General features: G+C 39.7%; 1 protein-coding gene across 1 annotated transcript in view; it reads left to right on the top strand.

Moving 5' to 3' along the window:
• The window catches only part of RASAL1 (RAS protein activator like 1), a 1,855,221-nt gene that overhangs the window by 1,704,098 nt on the left and 133,136 nt on the right, over positions 1–17,987 (top strand). Inside the window, exon 19 of the mRNA XM_044068436.1 lies at positions 7,688–7,808. Within this exon, the coding sequence (XP_043924371.1) occupies positions 7,688–7,808 (121 nt within the window). The remainder of the gene's footprint in view (positions 1–7,687; positions 7,809–17,987) is intronic.

Below are 17,987 nucleotides of genomic sequence, written 5' to 3'. Positions count from 1 at the left end.
GTATTGTACCTCCTAAACCTTCCTACTCCTCCTTTCCATATCTTATATGCCCCATCTTTTGTTGTGTTCAGTAGCCTACATTCCTGTATTACCACATTGGCCTTATCCTCTTTTCTGTCTTCCTCAAACATGGGTGTCTAGCCCCGAATTCTCCATCCCTAATCAATTCCCTACAGCTTGTTCAGTCTCTCAATTTTCAGTTTGTGTCCAGACCCCTAGTCAATGGGTAACACATGCTCCAGGTCAGTATAATCCATGCTTCCCAAACAAAAGCATTTTCTTTATATCTTTCCACCACTCTAACTCACATGGTGGCAGGATCACTGCTGGCTAACTGTGCTTTCACCTGGATATCCCTAACCCCTCTCTCTGTCTTGGCAAGACTACATCCATAATTCTTTACTTTCCTTTCCTTTCTGGAAAAGTTCTCTACTAGCTGGATAATCCATTCATCACCCAAGATCTGTTTCACTACTCACTCCCTCCTTGCTGTGAAGATAATAATTTCCCAGTTTGCTCCTGGTAAATTCAGTATCCCCAGCCCCGAATATAATATTCTTCCTCCCTATTTAATCCAATATTATCACCCTAGTATCTCAACCTCCTCTTCCTCCTTTGATTTGTTTAGGGCTGTTACACCATCACTCCTCTCATCTGCTACCTAACTCACAGGATACTTATCCTTACCCTAGATTTCCACCTTGTCCATTCTGGTACCCCTTTCATGGGTGGTGTATTTTCACCTCACCAACTTTACATTTGATGATATTCTTTATGTAAATTGCTACTCTACCTACACCCTCCCCTTCTCTGTCATTCTTAAACAACTTGTATAATTGAACTTCCATGTCTTACTCCTGCCTGTCAATGGCATGTTTATATAATATAATATAATATAATATAATATAATATAATATAATAGCTCTCCCTCCTTAGAGAAGTCCGATGCCTATCATGCATTTAAACTCACTGGGGACTATAGGGGGCACATCTGTATGTATTAGGAACTCCATCATCTCATGTCAAATGATTCACAGTACCAGCCTGGTAGAGGTCTCACTATCACTCAATAAAACCAACTAACACCTTGTCCTAAATTATACTTCTTTATCCCCCTGATAGCATGAAGAATGCCTAAGCAAAATTGTAAAATTGGCCATTAAACCCAACACAAATTGCCATGATAAAAATGAACTATCCTTTAATTAAATGGCAAAATTCAAACCACTAGCATACCACTAGCAACAAATGTGTCCAAAAATTTCTTTACTCTGTCAATGGAAACTCCTTTGACCAAATAGTTCCCTTCCCACCAGAGCTTCAAGAGTTATCAGTTTCTCAGTTTTGTCTTTACAAACATAGCCCCTGTTTGTATCTGTCCTGCCATCTCAGGTGAAATCTGACCATCTAGCAATGACATTCTGTGTTAAAACTGCCTCTACAGTACAAACAAATCCAATTACTTTTATAAATTTTTCCAAACCAATAAATTACTTTTTACAGACCTCCTAATTAACCATAAATGGTATGATTTCACTGATATCCCCAATCCTAATGCCTCTGCATACTCCTCTGAATTTTATTCTACTGTAGATAAATGCATTGAGGCATCTGCTCCCCTGCACCAGAAAAATAGTGACAAGAGGAAACTATATGATTGTAGTACCTCATAAACAAACATCATAACAACAGGAAAAAAAAAGTTTCAAGCCATTCATAAGAATTCACTCTGTCATGTAAGTAGGAATCTATATCTGGTAAGCAAAACCTTCTAGCACATCATTAAGAAATGCAAGGCCAGCTGTGAATTTAAGGTCACTACTAACTCCAAAGCAAATCATAAGACATTATTTAACTGTATTACAAAACTCAGAAGTAATGTACAGTACTTTAGGAAGCTTATTTCAAATGGTACCTCCTACTCTAGCCCCAAATCTGTATCTAGTATCTTATTCAATAAATTCTGTTCATATTTCACCACACCTACCCACCCCGCTGTCCCCCCTTCCCCTCCCAAAACTCCTCCTCCCAAAATTACTCTAGACCAACATCTAACTGATCTCTCTCTAAAACCAAGAAAACTAGTTACATGTGTCTTGACATTAACCCAGGCTGTGTGCAATGAAGTAATAAGCAACACTCAGCCCATTTTAAACCTATTTAACCTACATCTCTCCACATGCTTTGACCCCATTACATGGGGAATTACTAAAATAGTACACATTCCTAGACCTTCCCCTCTGATGGAAAAGCAAGTGTTCAAGATCTGTGGTAAATAAGTTTGTGAATGATTGCAAACTGAAGCCAGTTATTAAATCCCGTTTAGACAGCCAGCATTCTACACATCCAATTTGAAATGTGTGTGTGTGCATGCGTCCGTGTGTGTGTGTGTGTGTGTGTGTGTGTGTGTGTGAATTATTTTTTAAGAAATTTTCTGAAGTCCTATTGACTGTGTTTAAATGACAGCAGCACCATTTTGTTTGTCATTTTAGAAAAGCGCATTGTATCATACTGTGTTACTTTTCATATACACATGCATATGAATGTGTATAGCTATAGCTATCTATATAGGGATTCACTTTATAATCTCGAAATACTGAAATCACGAATTTCAGTATCTCAAGACGAAAATGTCGAAAGTGCAGTTATTTGAAACTGCATTTCAACAAATGTGAAATTGTCGAATCCGTGGTTGTGGTGGTGCACTGTTTTAGTTGTGGTTTGCTGTGTCTTTAAGGTGCAGTGTGGTCTGGGCTATAGAGATGGCTGCCGATGTATGGTTATACTCGGAGATTCAGGTACGTGTTTTTGTCTAAGGGTTTTAGGTAGCGATTTGGTATTATTTATGTGTGTTGGGAACTTTTAGATGTAGGTTAGGGTAGGTAGGTAAGAGTGTGAGTGTGTAAGTGTTGAAAGTGGTGATGTTTTTACATATGTAATGTGTGTTTGTGGCAATGGAAGTGTAGAGTGCGTATCAGTGGGTTTGATGTCTTATTCTTGTTAGTGTGACCTCAGAGATTGTATATATAAGTAGCAGGGGTGCAGGAGGGCTTGCCCCCCTTCTTATACATAGATTAGGTGGGTTTTGTTTGTGTGTATGTGTGTGTGTGTTGTGTTGGTTTGTTGTAGTGTGGGGAGGAAGGTGTTGTATGTGAATTTGTTTATATGGTGGAGGGTGTGTTAAAACACAGAGCGTCACATACTAAAAATTTGATATTATGAAGTTTCAGTATTGTGATGTTTGGTTTTTTGAAGTTTTGATGTATTCTACTTTTGACATTTTCGTCTCAAGGTACTGAAATTTGCGATTTCAGTATTTTGAGATTGTAAAGTGAATCCGTATATAGATAGATATATATTTATATATGGAAACACTTAAAATAAATTAAACTCACCCCCCTGGAAAAAAAGCCATGCTTTACTTTTGCATGTTCTGAGGTTATGCTCAGAGCATGCACCTGCCATGTCAATGATAGTGACATCGACATTTGAGTTTTGAAGATTGTAAGCCCCTGTCAGAAGAGCAAATGCTCACATTATTAACAGTCACATTATCAGCTAAAGTACGCAACCATACAATATCAAAATAAGGGAACAACAGAAACACCTGTTTTTTTATAGGGGAAGCCCCCCTGCACCCCTACACCCCATGTTAATTGTATATACATACACTGAGATTGCACGATACTGAGGAAATGACTCATATCCTTATCTCCACTGGACAATGATTCCACACACTGTTGGTCCCCCCTGCATAACACAGATGTTTCTATTGTTTTTTCATTTTGATATAGTGTGGTTTGAGATTTTCAGCACAATAACTTGACTGTCAATAATATGAAGCATTTGCTCTTCTGATAGGTACTTATATAGATAGATAGGTAGGTAGGTAGCTATGGTTCCACTGCATTTTGTTGAACATTTGGTAGACCAATGCTAGAAGTGATTGAGATTATTAAACATCTGGATAGTCAAATTTCTGATATCTCAAAGTGCCATTTCTTTGAAACAATTGAGTGGAGATTGAGAAGAAGGTTACAGTTCGCATGCATATGATTGGGTTTTAGGATTAGGATAAATGTTAGGAGAGGGTATAGCTAACATGTGTTTGCATGCAAGTGTTTATGTTTTAGGGTTTGGGACAGTGTTAGTTATGGGATTATATTCTATTTTTGTAGCATATGTCGGTGTGTGTTTGTGTATTTGAGTATGTTCTGTGTATCGACAGTGTTATGAGAAGGCTTTTTAAGGTAAGGTGCAGAGTTAGGGTTGGGGCAGGGACTGGGTTAATTAATGAATAAATGACCACATGTATTTAAGCTGGTTACAATCAGAACCATACAGTGCAGCCTGTTGCACATCCCCTTACATAGATGTGAATTTGCTCACACATACACACACACACACACACACACACACACACACACACACACACACACACATACAGATGTGATCATCAGATACAGCCATCTCTATGACAGTGGCTACAACTTAGATATATGATTGCAATCAAATTAATGAATAAATACATAAATAATTGTAGTACAGGAATATATCTTCTCCAGATACAAGGAGAACCCCTCCCTCATACCTTTCATACTCTTAGCTCAAAAGTCAGGGACAAAGATAAAAAATAATGGGGAAAGAAAGGACCAAACTCAGAGACAGATGCCACCCTTATATACCTAAAGGCTGCTAGAATAACAGGCTTTACATTAGATTGTTTTTTTCTGAGGCTATTCAGTCTGATACTTACATGTGTGACATTATTTAGTAACTGCAATCCTCAATATTTGCCACAAAACTACAAATTGTATGAGGAACAATCTAAAATATGAGGCAAATCAGTGACATTCTGCAAAAACTGGGACAAGTGGAAGCTTTTGTGCTGCCCTGCACATACACACACCATTTCTTCAGTTATTATCTGTCGGCTACTTTAATCAAAACAATCAGTTACCCTTGATATTAGAATGACCACATTTAAACTCCTTTCTATTCCTACATTTGTGAAATGGCAGTGAACTGTACTGAGATTTGACATTAAATGTGAAAACAGTGCATTGTATGGTATTAAACCTTTAAACAGCATTAAAAAGTTAAAAATAAGGCTGAAACACAAGGACTATTTCACTTCAAAACTCTTTTGGGTAAACAAAATATCCTGTTTCCTCTCTTGTCCATCAAGAAATGCTATTGACATAGGGATTCTTCTAGTCCAGCTTGATTACTGCCTACCACTTGTAGCATCTGCCTCCAAAAAAACTCTACCACCATCTAAACAATCTCTGACTCTATCTGTCGTTTCATTACCTTTTACCCAAAATATGAACACCACTGTCTTACACTAACCAAAGCCAACTGGCTGCTGGTTCAGCAACTAGACAATCTACTCCTTGGCTCCTAGCTTTTCTAGCTCCTGAAAGAAAACTCCTGCTCTCCTCTTTCGTCTGGCTTACTTACACAGCCTCCATCATATAAGATTAGATCTCACAGCCACTCAGGTCAGGGCCTGTCTTCCAATCATCTAAAACCAGACCGAAGTGCTCTAACCTCTAGCTTTCTTCCCTTGAATCCAATCTCTGGAAGAATCTTCCCTCAAATCTTTAAGAACTCTCTAATTACTCCCCCTTTCAGGAATAAGTTAAAGAACATTTCACAGCACAAGCTGCTGGTAAATGCACTTCTTCAGGTCACATAACCTAGTCTCCATAATCTCAGACAAATACTACCTATCATTTTCACTACAGAAACTTTTCCCTGACACCTAAAATGTCGCTACTCTAACTATAATGTAAATATTGTACATTCTGGTTTCTGTTGACTGCCTTCTTAAATAATGTTTCTGTTGCATATTAACGGTACCTTTGTTTTGGCTATGCTCTTTTATTGTATAAATTATTTTTATTTTTTCCACTTGATGTGTGCTGACATTCTAAACTGAGACTGAAATTGTTCCATTGGGATCAGTGCTCTACCCCAATTAACAACCTGTTTAAAAATAAAAGGAGTAAGAGCTAATGAAATAGGTCTAAAATAAAATCTGTTGAAGTATATTTCCCAAAAGTTTATCTTAATTTAAAGCAAACAATTTTTTAATCTGTAAATGGCTATTTCATGAAAAGCTAAAATAATATGCTTTAAACTATATTTTCAATCAAATCTGGAAATTCTAACAATATAAATCACTTCAAAGGCAGCTAGTCTGCAAAACACAAGCATATAAACTGCAAACCAACAGTTATTAGCTACTGTAAACTAGCATCATTTTCAAATTGCTATCTAGGCATATGTTAATGGAATAAGGGAGACGGTCTTTTCTGGACCCTTCTGAGGCACGATTCAGAACATAAGGGCAAAGAGCAGTGTAAAATGTATGGACAGTTTAAAATAGCTAATCATCCATGTTTTGGGGATTTGAGAAGTGACTGTATAGCAGCAAAACACTCATGCAGACATGGGAAGAATACACATACTCCGCAGTGAAAGACCAGTAATCAGACTTGAGCCCCAGGACCTGAAGCTGCAAGGCATAGATCTTGACCACTGAAAGATGCCCTGCAACCCAACCAGAAATCTAAATTGTTAATCATATTATTAATGAATAATTCATTGAAAAGTCAACACATTTATTAAAGTAATAAACAAACCAAGCAAGAAACAAAAGAAACAAACTAACATCAGCTAAAGCTATAGAAATCCTTGCTTGCAGGTGTGGGCCAGCATGAAGGCTGCTCACCAGACAGTCTGCTGGAGCGTATGACAGGGAGAGAATGGGACGTAAAACAAACTACCAGAAAGTAAGGTAGGAAGTGGTGGCTGGATTACTGGATATCTGGACTGTGTGTGTGTGGGGGGTCGGGGGGGGGCTGGATTAAAATGCCAGAATGTGGTCCAAAGCAGGGGAGAATGTTAGAGCAGACTATTTGATATGTCCAGGAACAAAAGGTGTGCACTGGTTGTTAGATAGTATTCCAGGGTTTCGTGATTGTAAGGCCCAGGAAAATCTTCTGGATATCGGAGCTGGGAAGGAACAAAATCTGGAGCAGACTCCTGGAGAATAGGAAGAGAAGGAAAGGAAAGAATGAAGGTCAGACAGTAAGTGAGGCAATGCATGGCTGAAAGTAGACCAGCGAGGGTCAGTGGCAAGCCCAGGGCAAACTGGAGAATGGTGTGCTTGGGAACGACTGGCGGACAGTGCACCAGGAAGAAAGGGGGATACAGTAACTGCTGAGCTGTTCTTTTCTTTGGAGGTGTGCTTGCCATAACATCTGCAAAAGAAGGTCCTTACTGAAGTCCAGAAACTGATGCTATATGCTATTTACAAATGGAAGGACGTAGGAAAAGCACCAGATTGCATTGCTGTGTGTCCTGCTGCGGTGCTGAGTGTAGGAAATTGATCTGGATCTCTATTCGAATTGATAGTCAGTGGCCCATTACAGCCCCATGATATTAAAAGTAAGAGGTTTATTGACTGTGGCTTAATGAAGGCAACTGGCTGCAGGTTAGATCACATAGTTTGCAGAGCTAAAGTGGAATAATTTGATTTTTGATGAGTTTCAGCCATATTAAAGGGATATGCAAGCATATCCACACACGAAGAAGCTCTGTACTAAATAATAATTTTTGGCTGCTGCTGCTGCTGTGTTATGTCATTTAAGTAACATTTATTTCTGTTTCATTCTAGTTCGTGGCTGTAGTCGGACACATTCTGCAGTGACACTTGGTGACTGGAGCGATCCCTTAGATCCAGATGCTGAAGCACAGATGATATATCGGCAGCTGCTGTCAGGCCGAGACAAACTCAGGTAAGTAATGAAACCTCTGCTGTTAGAGATCAGGCAATCTTCAGGATTTCTAATTTTATGTATATTATGTTATTTAATGACATAGTTGGTAAGTGGGATTGGTATCCATTTCCACAGCAGACTAAAAGTCATTAACGAAATAATTCCCTGTACAGGTCTCACAGAAAATGCACCAAAAGGTAGAAAATGCTGGTTTTAATATCACATTGAGTGATGCATGCAGAAATGATAGCTGTGGCTTCTGAACATAATATTAGGCTTACGAGATAAGATCCAATGTAAGAATAACTAAGACTGATGCCCACAACATCAAGACTGCTCAGCAGGTATAACTTTTCTAGCCTGCAACTCTGCCCCTATCCTACAGTACACTACTCCCTCTTGCCTCTCAGTACTAAATCAAGCAAAAGATTTCTAGATTCTAAATAGCAAATTACAATACAGTGGACTGGAGGGAGGATTGTTTCATGCATCTGTAGGTCTTCAAACTCATCCAACATTATGATCTATAATTAGTGAATCTGATTTTGAAGAGATCTTTCTGCAAAAACTACTAAGACACAATTTCTAGCTTACAGTCCAATGTGATTGTCTGCTGGGAACAAAGCCTTTATCACTGTGGCCCAAGAGAAAGACCCAAAATCTAAGTGTTATGTCTAATTTGTACGGTTCTGCAAAGGTATCCAAGATGACCACGTCATTCCTTCATAGATCACATGTAAAACTGCTTTTCTAAAGAAGGCAGAGGATGTAGACAGCTCTGGCAGAATGTACTCTGTAGATTGCAAAGATTTTACATGCTTTTCTCAATTAAAGGTAATGCAGATAGAAAGCCTTTAGGGGAGTCACTGCTTAGTGACATTCTTTCCTTCACAGCCCTTAGCTAAGGGCACAAACAGCAGATTTCTAAGTTGTATCAGCATAATAAATGAGTTATTTGCTCATATCCATATAGAGAAGAAGGCATGCCCTCCTTGATTAGAGTACTGAGAATAAAACCCTGGTAAACATACAGATTGATTTATATAAAGACTGATGCCATTGTGGGCATGAGAAAAAGGGCTTTGTCTTTAAGGAAGCCCTCACATCTTAAAGGCAGAGGTTGTTCAGGAGTAAATGGGCAGGGAAGTATGGATGCAAAGCAGTGATCTGAAGAGGAGGACATCAATCATGAGGTCAAAGAGGAAGAGAAGAACAACCACCACAAGATAAGTGATATCACAGTTAAGGTGCAGGTAGAATACTGGTGCATCAGTTCAGTTCATTAGCCCCAGACATATCATAGGAGGAGGAGGATGGGAAAGTGGAGGAGGGAATAAGGGCACAGGGTAGGAGGAAGAGGGTAATATTCGTCGAGGATCTGAATCTGCCAGAAATGGAATAGGAGATTTCAAACTCTAGAGTGGAGAGAAGTAGGATCTGACTTGAGGTCCTGGACCACAAATGGTGCATTCACTTGGTGCATAACTGTACCAAAAAGATAGAATTCTCAATATGGACCTAAACAAGGGGGCTAAGGATTGGGGATGTTGAGATGATGGCTCTGTTTGCTAGCATGTATCTTGCCAATTTGTAATTTATAATGAGGGAAGGGTAAAAACACAAGATCAAAGATGATGGCAGAAACACAGGGGGTGGAAAAGGGGTCTGTTGTCCCAGGTGAAAGCTATCAGATGGCAAGATCAGCAGGTAGAGATGGTATAGGAGTGGAATATTGTATTGATTTACAAAGTCCTGATATCCTCATGGCTTCTCAAACCAATGCCAGTACTGCATGCTTAGCATGAGTTGAGTGTTAGCAAGTTACTTGTAACATTTCAGGGAATGGATAACAGTAAGCTGTGGAAAGAGTCATATTCTTGTTATGCAACATGTCTGGCAACATTTGCAAAATATTATTTTTGGTGCATATTAGGCACAAATGAAATTTTAGATGTGTGTGTGTGCGTGTGTGTGTGTGTGTGTGTGTGTGTGTGTGTGTGTGTGTGTGTGTGTGTGTGAATTCTCACTTATTAGTTCTATTGTTACACATTTTGCTGCAACTATATGTAATTTACATTCACAGTAATATATGCTTTAGATATCTATATAGCTACAGTATGTAATTTACATTGACAATGATGTTAGTTTTATGCTTAAAAATGTTGTATATCTGTAACTGTGTCTTTGGTATAGATCGTGGCCGAAAATGGTTTCTGGAGCAACCCATCTTCCCATTTACCAAATATATAACTTCTGGGACTTGGGACAAATTGCTGTCAGAGATAAGTTGTTGGATTAGATCAGGAATGCACCATTAAGGCTATGGACAAAGATTTGAAGACGGTGAAAATTAAGGTTACATGGAGAGTGTAACTACTGGAAAAGGAAAAAGGCGCAACGTAGAAAAAATGGAAAGGGATGGGTAGAGAGCTGAGGAAGGCACAGTGCAAAAAGTCAAGCAGGAAGAAAGCGAAGGAATTGATGGTATCAGGGATACAAGCTGAAAGGAAGCTCAAAGAAAGGTAAAAGGACAGAGTGGTGGAGCAAAGCTTTCTTTAGACATATAGCAGAAATAAGGATGGGACAGACAAATCTGACCAAGCAGTAACAAAGCTAGGAGGAAGGATCATGGAGCACAGGGCAAAACAGAGATACTGAATAAATGCTTCTTCTAAAAGGAAAGTAAAGGGAGGGTGCCATGCTGACAGGGCCGGAGGTCAGAGTGGGATGAAGATAAGAGAGATACCAGGGTAGAGATGGGGGGGGTTGAGAGAGAACTGGCTGATGGAGGATAAAGCCCAGGGACTCGATGGGCTGTCCCTGGGGTCCTCAAGAGTTGGTTTAGTGTGCTAGCAAATCCCTTGATGGTGGCCTTCAACAGATCACTGACAACTGTAAAAGTGCCTGTGGAATCAAACATATTAAGTGTAGTATCCAAGTACAGGGAAGTGGGAGGACTAGAAATCTGGGGAGCTGCAGGACTTTTAGCTTAACAACTTTTCATGAAAAATCTGATTGCTTTCCTAGATACTGATAATCTGCAGAGCAATAACCAACATGTGTTCATGGCCAGAATAAGTCATCAGTCAAAACATATACAGTGTTACTTATCTATATGATCCAATATGGACAACAATGTACAGTCTGAAAATGGTTCATACAAATGTCTGTACCACTCTAACAAGCAGGACTTCATTTCCAGCTGGATCTATCTGTATAGTTTTGATGTATTAGCATTCATGGAAACCAGGTCTAAGACATAAGAACTACTTGGAAATACTGTGTGCTGGATACTTAATTTACAGAACTGACAGAAACTCACATAAGGGAGCAGGTAAGGGGCTATCCTCGTATCAGTTCTCTTGGGAAGTGCATCACTTCTCTTACAACTACTGAATACTTCATAGAGAGAAGCTTTTCTCAGTACTGTAAATATCTTCCCAGCTACTTTTCTTACAATCTCATTATTTCCTATGTGTGAAGTTCTTTCTTCATGGCACGGTGCCCATTATGGATTCTAGCCTAGCCCTAAGCCACTCCCTGGAACAGTGCTCCATACCCCAACCCTTTGTGGCTGCTGTATGCCAGACTTTGGCTTAAAGTGAGAGAAATGGCAGCCTTAGCTACTTCCACTACCACAAACCCCAATCCTTCACAAGTCATGTGACCTGCAGTGGTTAGACCCCATGTAGTGGGAACAGAACCAGAAATTCAGCACGTCCGCCTGTGGAGCTGTGCTCTCTTTTACTCATTACAATCATACTCCAATACATGCTGACATCATGATGAGGCTAGTGAAATAAGATGTGGCTTCTAGCATCCTTGCTTCTGGTCCAAGGACTGTGACATCTCCAAGCCCACAACACACATTATCCTGGCATCCATCCTTAACCACAGTCTCACATGATAATCAAAACAACACTCTCTTTGCTAGATATTCCAGTCCAGCCCACTCAGGATAGACGTACCCATCCCCACCTGTGCCATCAATCACCCAAGCTGCTAGTCAAATTTGGGTCACTTGGGCCATAGTCAGGGCTGTATCATTCTATGCCACCAGTGCAAGTAAGAGATCTACTTTGTAAAGCCCCTCATTGTTGACCATATGTTTAAAATGCCTGACTTTACCAAGGAAACTGCAAGATCAGCTTGAAGGAATATAAAGATTTTTTTGCCAAACTTATTCAAGGATGTAAGAGTTTAGAATTTAGAATTCTCTAAGCATCTCAAGAGAATCATTCTTTATTCGCTTTATTGTAGCTTAACCATAGGAAATTGATTTATGCCTTTAGTGTATTTAGATCAGAAGGACATTTAGCAAGATTGAGAAATGATCATAAAAATATGCATCTAATACTAGAAATTTTGATTTATTTTTTATTAGATAAACCATGTACCTCAAACTGTCAACCCTTCAAGAATTATTCAGTCAGCATTTATACTTCCCTACCTAAAAAGCAAAGGCAAACAACATCATTGCTAATGTTTAAATCTGATCTTGATTTCTTTAGTTGGTAGTTACCTGGATACAGGCTGCTTGGTGAACTATTCTAGGCCTGGAGCCTGTTTTAACCCTTCATTGTAACATTATCACTCTCTTGGCTTACTACCTGTGTTAAGGTAGAAATGCCATTAACACATTGTGAAGATTAGTCACACCCTGTGCTACAGCGTTGTGGACTCAGTCACCTTATCTCAGTTACTACTAGAACAAATAAGTAATCCAAAAAAGAAAGCACCCTGATTTGGTCTTCTCATCTTCCCTGAACAACATTTCTGCAGTTAGTCATACCAAATAACATTAGAGACCATCTATCTATTTTCTCTGCTGACAAAAAGACAAGATTCAGAACAACTACCCACCTTAGCTTCTGCAGAAATACAGTGAACTTTTTAATCTCTGAGACCTCATCAGTGGTCTCACGCATCAAAAATAGTCATACTCCTCTACTGCGCAACAGAAGCAGCAAGTCTTTATCTTACAAAATAAAACAAACTGAAAAACAAAATCTGTACCCCTCCTTAATAATATGTTATGTATCTAGAAAGGGATGAAAACTAAACGTCTGCTCTAAATAACTGAGGAAGTCATGCACCCAATGAAGGAGCGTGATCACCTTTAGAATTAGTACCACAAATATAACAATATCATCAGCAACGCAAAGAAATGCTCATCAAAGTTAAAGTGAATCACAAAAAGCAAGGACGCTTACTTTCAGCCACAACAAACTATCCCCTGCTACATTCAAGAAAAATGTTGGCAGAGCATCAGCATTTGTTGCATCCTGGAAAAGCTTACTACCCATATCCCATCCCAATACACAGCACTGAAAGAAGCCATGGAATTCTATGACTGTTTTACAGTTTGCACCATTTCATGAATCACCAATCAAAAGTTTAGCTCCAATCTCCCATGCCTAACCAACAATACCACTACTTCAGACTTGAGTTCTGTATCCACAAATTTTATAAAGAAGTTACTAGAAAAAAATCAGGACAGTATCTTTAGCAGCTGATGATCAGCCTGCAGACTAACTCTAGATGCAGAGGTACTAATGCACCTGTTTTTTATAGCAACTGGATGATCAATCACTGAGGCATATATTCACTTACTTTTTGAAAAAGAAAAAATCTATCCTCATGCCACTGATAGAGGTGGTTTATGTGTAATCTGCAGTAACCTTCATTGCATTGCACTGCATTGCAAACTCCCCTGTCAAAGATGCTGGAAAAAAATGAAGTCAGAATATGTTTCAACATAAGAGTACTGTCTCTACTTCTCAACATGGCTTCTGAAAATGTCACAGAACTGAAACGGATATCCTGTCACTCACAAAATATATTAAAAAGCATACCCAACCTAAGAGAATATGCTGATGGTGACTTCTTAATCTGTTGAAGGCCTTCTACACCACTAAACACATCCAGTTACAAAGACACATGAACTGTGGTATTGCTAATCTTTCACTGCATGGATTCACCAGATATCTCAGCTCTGATTCCAGTGTTGTTGCTTGGAAAGTTTCAGTTCTAAAGCCCTATGCCATCATTGTATGGGATTACTCTTCACCTTGCTGGTGGCATACAGTAATTAAAGCCTTGGCTAATGCCCTGGCAACCCAAGTTCAAGCAGCAGTTTTGGACCTGATGGCACAGGCAGGTGAAGATGGTTTGTCTATCACTGCAGGAGTAAAATATGTAAGAGAAGTCTCTCACTGAGCCTCTGTGGAGGCTACGTCTCAGAGAGATCACTGGGATGGGTGTGCAGGAAGGGCGAGGATACATAACTGCTCTAAGGGAGTGAGGCAGGCATGTCCTCAAGTGATTCCTCACAGCACACACAGCCTACCAGCATATGTATAGTATCAGCACACTGGAAAGGGCAGTAGTGATAAGAAAAACTCTCAATGAAATTTTGTACGATGGTGCCTTAGCTGGTCTTTCTCCTTATGCAGTGCCTACTATTTGCAGCCACCCTGGAAAATGTAGATGGATTGGAGGCATTGATGTGCAGGAACTGTCCTAGAAAGGAAACCCTCCCAGTGCAGGTCATACCAGAGGATCTGACAAATGACATGGAAGCTGCAGAGGAGGGGACTATTAGAGGTACCTGAATTCAGTGGCAGGTGACCCAAAAAATAGTGGTTGATTCTGGATCAACTGTAATGCACTGTCTTTTTAAATGATATGCTCTTCTGTTGGCGAGCTGGACTAATGCAATAAGTAGATGATGTCATACTGTACTTTTCATCTTGCAATCATCACAAATGCACAACTAAACATCAGCCTCAGAGCAGATCCAGCCTCCAGCTCAGTACTTCCAACACTAAGGCATTGCTTTTCTCTAGTAATCACAACAGTCTGGTCAATCATTAACAACTCTAAACCCTTCCAGGAGTCTATGCCCAGAGCAAAACTGCTGTCATATGAACCATTTATTTTCATCTTGTTCACAAGCTTAAATCTGAGCTACACATAAAAACATTACACTCAGAACAAAGAAAATCTGGACTTACTCAGTGAGCCTAAGTATTTTATGTTCCCTCCATGGTAATATTTTAACAGCTAGATCTTTTCTGCTTCAGAGTCTCCTAATATACCACAAACATTCTTAGTGACCTTCTTTCCAATCAATCCACTAAACTGGAGCAAACTTATAGTAAGAGCTATTAAGTTTAAATCTGGTCAGTCAGCAGGAACAAACAAATTAGATGATTAGGGTTTAACAGTTTTTGAATATTGTCATTTGGGAACTGCCCCTACCATCATTTACTGACCTGAAAACTGACATTCTTTATAGGAATGTTAAAATAGTACATACCATTTTGCTCCACAAATGTAAGTTTGTTAAAGTCCTCCATGGCAAAAGACAACCACAGCAAGTGGGCATTCTTAGTCACAGCTAAACACTGGACAGACAAGGAGTATTTAACAAAATGACACTTAAGATTATTAACCCAAGTTGCCCTACAGTAGAAAAATTAATCACTGTTTGTTACTTATTGTTCATATTTTCATAAATGAGAGACCTACATACTACTGAGTGGTATAGTGTGAAATAGCATGGGTGAGAGACAGGAAAATTCATTGTCAATGTTCATTTATATCACACTATACTGGAGATACTACTAGCTGTTAGTAATTCTGAAAATAAGCAATGCTTCCATATGTACTTAACACTTCAAAACCAAGTGTCTTAGAAACTATTGCATGGCAACAGGTGGAACCGATGTTGTCGAAGAAAATTGGCATTGATATTTATGCTGTACACTGCACATCTTGAGAGATATTCTGTGTTATTTATCTTGCTAATTATACAGTCAAGCACATATTTTCACATTTCTGTAAATATCTCAATAAACATGCACACTGAGAGGAATTTCTTGCTGTCGTTTGAAAGCTTATATCTGCTTAACAAAAATGTTGTAACAAAATATACCTAGGCTGCAAAGTTTCTGAGGTATGACAGTTTGTTTGTGAAAGTTCAGCAAACTTTTACCTACTTATCTGAAAATCTTATCTATAGTTATTCATAGGTTCATAGGTATGTACTAGGCTAATGGCCTTTACAAGCCTAGGCCATAGGATTACCCTGGCATCGTGCCACCCGACCTTAGTTCCCAGTGCCTCTGTCAAGTAAAGCCACTGGAGTGATCCCTGGGGTGAATTTTCTATTTCACATCCACTCATCAAGATTTCTCTTAAAGAATGCTAGTGAGGTGCTCTGCTTGACTTGTATGGGAAGTCGCGTCCATAGCATGGGCAGTCTCTGGGTTATGAACCTGTCCCTCCAGAATGTTCTTTTGATTGTGGTAATGAGATTGAGGTCTCTAGAGCATGTGGTACAGAGGGATTGGGATTTCTTTAGATGTAGCATTTCTAACAGAGCTGGTTCAGACATGGCCCTGTAAGTCAAGCAGAGATCGCCTCTAAGTAGGAGATATGAGACAGAGAATAGTTTTTTGTCTGTCCATATAGGACAAATGTTTAAGGCCTAGGATCCTTTTTGTGAGGTACTTTTATGGCCTCTTCAATTGTTGCAGGTGTTTAGTGAGGTACATGCCAAATGTGGGTCATTGTACTCAATGACTTGCCTAATGATGGAAAAGTAGTGGGAGACAATGACCTCTTTCTTCCTGGATGCAAAACCCTTAATAATGAGATGTGCCATATGAAGGACTTTCTGACCACAGTGGCAATGTGGTGGTAAAAAGAGAGGTTACTGTCAACTAGTGTTCCTAGATCTCTTATAAAACCTTCTGTGTTCAGTGGACTACCATCGGTGTGGTAATTCAAGGGAACCGGGTTTTTCCCAAGGGAGATGACAATACATTTTTTTGCATTGAGCTTAACATGGTTCTGAAACCAGTCATTGGTCTCATTGATGCCTTTCTGTAGGATGTCAACATCACTTCAGGAGATAATAATAGCTCCCAACTTGCAATTGTCTGTGAACTTTGTCAGCCAGAGTCCCTTTGTGTTGGCCAAATGGGAGAGGACCTAGGACCGCACCTGTGGGACTCCACTTGTGACTGGTCGACAGTCTGACTTGGAGTCAGCTACTTTCAAACTGTGGGTTCTATCTATGAGCCAGTTTGCAACCCACCTAGTGATATAGGGGCTGATGCCTAGCTTAGTGAGTTTTTCTATGATTCCTGAGTGGGAAATGGTATCAAAGGCCTTGGCCAGATCAAGGTAGGCTGTATGAACCACCTTGCCTTCATCCACAGCTCTGGTGACTGATTCAAAGAAGTCGACCAATTCATCAGGCATGCTCTACCCTTCACAAAACCAAACCGTGTAGGATCCAGAGTTTAGAGATTCCCTATATACTTGTTTATTAAGTCCATGATGATGGGTTCCATAGCTTTGCATATCAGACGTGTCAGGCTAATGGGGAGATAGTTCCCGGGGTCTGTAGTCACTCCTCCCTTGTGGAGAGGGATGACTGTAGCAGTGCGCCATTTGGTAGGGACAAAGCCTGAGATGAAGCTGTGATTGAACAGGGCACACAGGTGGCGTGCCAGTTCACTCTGTAGTTCATGTAGAACACAGTCAGGGATATTGTCAGGTCCCATAGAAGCTATATTCTTGGCCTTGGACAGTGCTGTTTTAACCTATGCAGCAGTAATACTGGGTGCTTGGCAATCCACTGGTATTGTAATTGGTCCTTTGGGGGTAAAGTTGGCACTGAATCTGTTGGCCAGTATATTGGCAATATCTGTTTGGCTCAGTATAGCAGGTACCATTGTGCAGTAGCTCAGAGCAAATCTCAGTATTGCCATGGAGATTTACATAACTATAGAACGCCTTGTGGTTGTCTTTACTATCTGCTGCAATTCTGTTTTCATAACTAGTTTTAGAGGATTTGATGAGGGATCTCAACCTTTTGTTGAGGCTGATAAGGGAGTTTTTCCAATCTTGGGACTTCACCTTATTTTGCATCAGTTTCCTCCTTCTGTTGTAAAGTTTGTTTATGGCAGGGGACCACCAGATTGGCTTCCTTTTTTTGACAAGAGTGTTTTGGTTCTATTGGGTATGGCGAGATTCATGCATTTGTGTACGTGTTCATACAGTGCATTGGTGTATGATTTGGCGGTCATGTAACTATTCTCCATTTGCATGGATGCCGTGAAGTTAGCTACCTCTGTTTTTAGGAGCCCAAAGTTAGCTTTGGAAAAGTTTTCATGGTGGTTA

The sequence above is a fragment of the Protopterus annectens genome, chromosome 4.part0 (assembly GCF_019279795.1).
Source record: "Protopterus annectens isolate FY-2018-M chromosome 4.part0, PAN1.0, whole genome shotgun sequence".
NCBI classification, from domain to species: domain Eukaryota; kingdom Metazoa; phylum Chordata; order Ceratodontiformes; family Protopteridae; genus Protopterus; species Protopterus annectens.
Note: the sequence above shows the minus strand (reverse complement) of the source record. Positions and strands in the feature narration are given on the sequence as shown.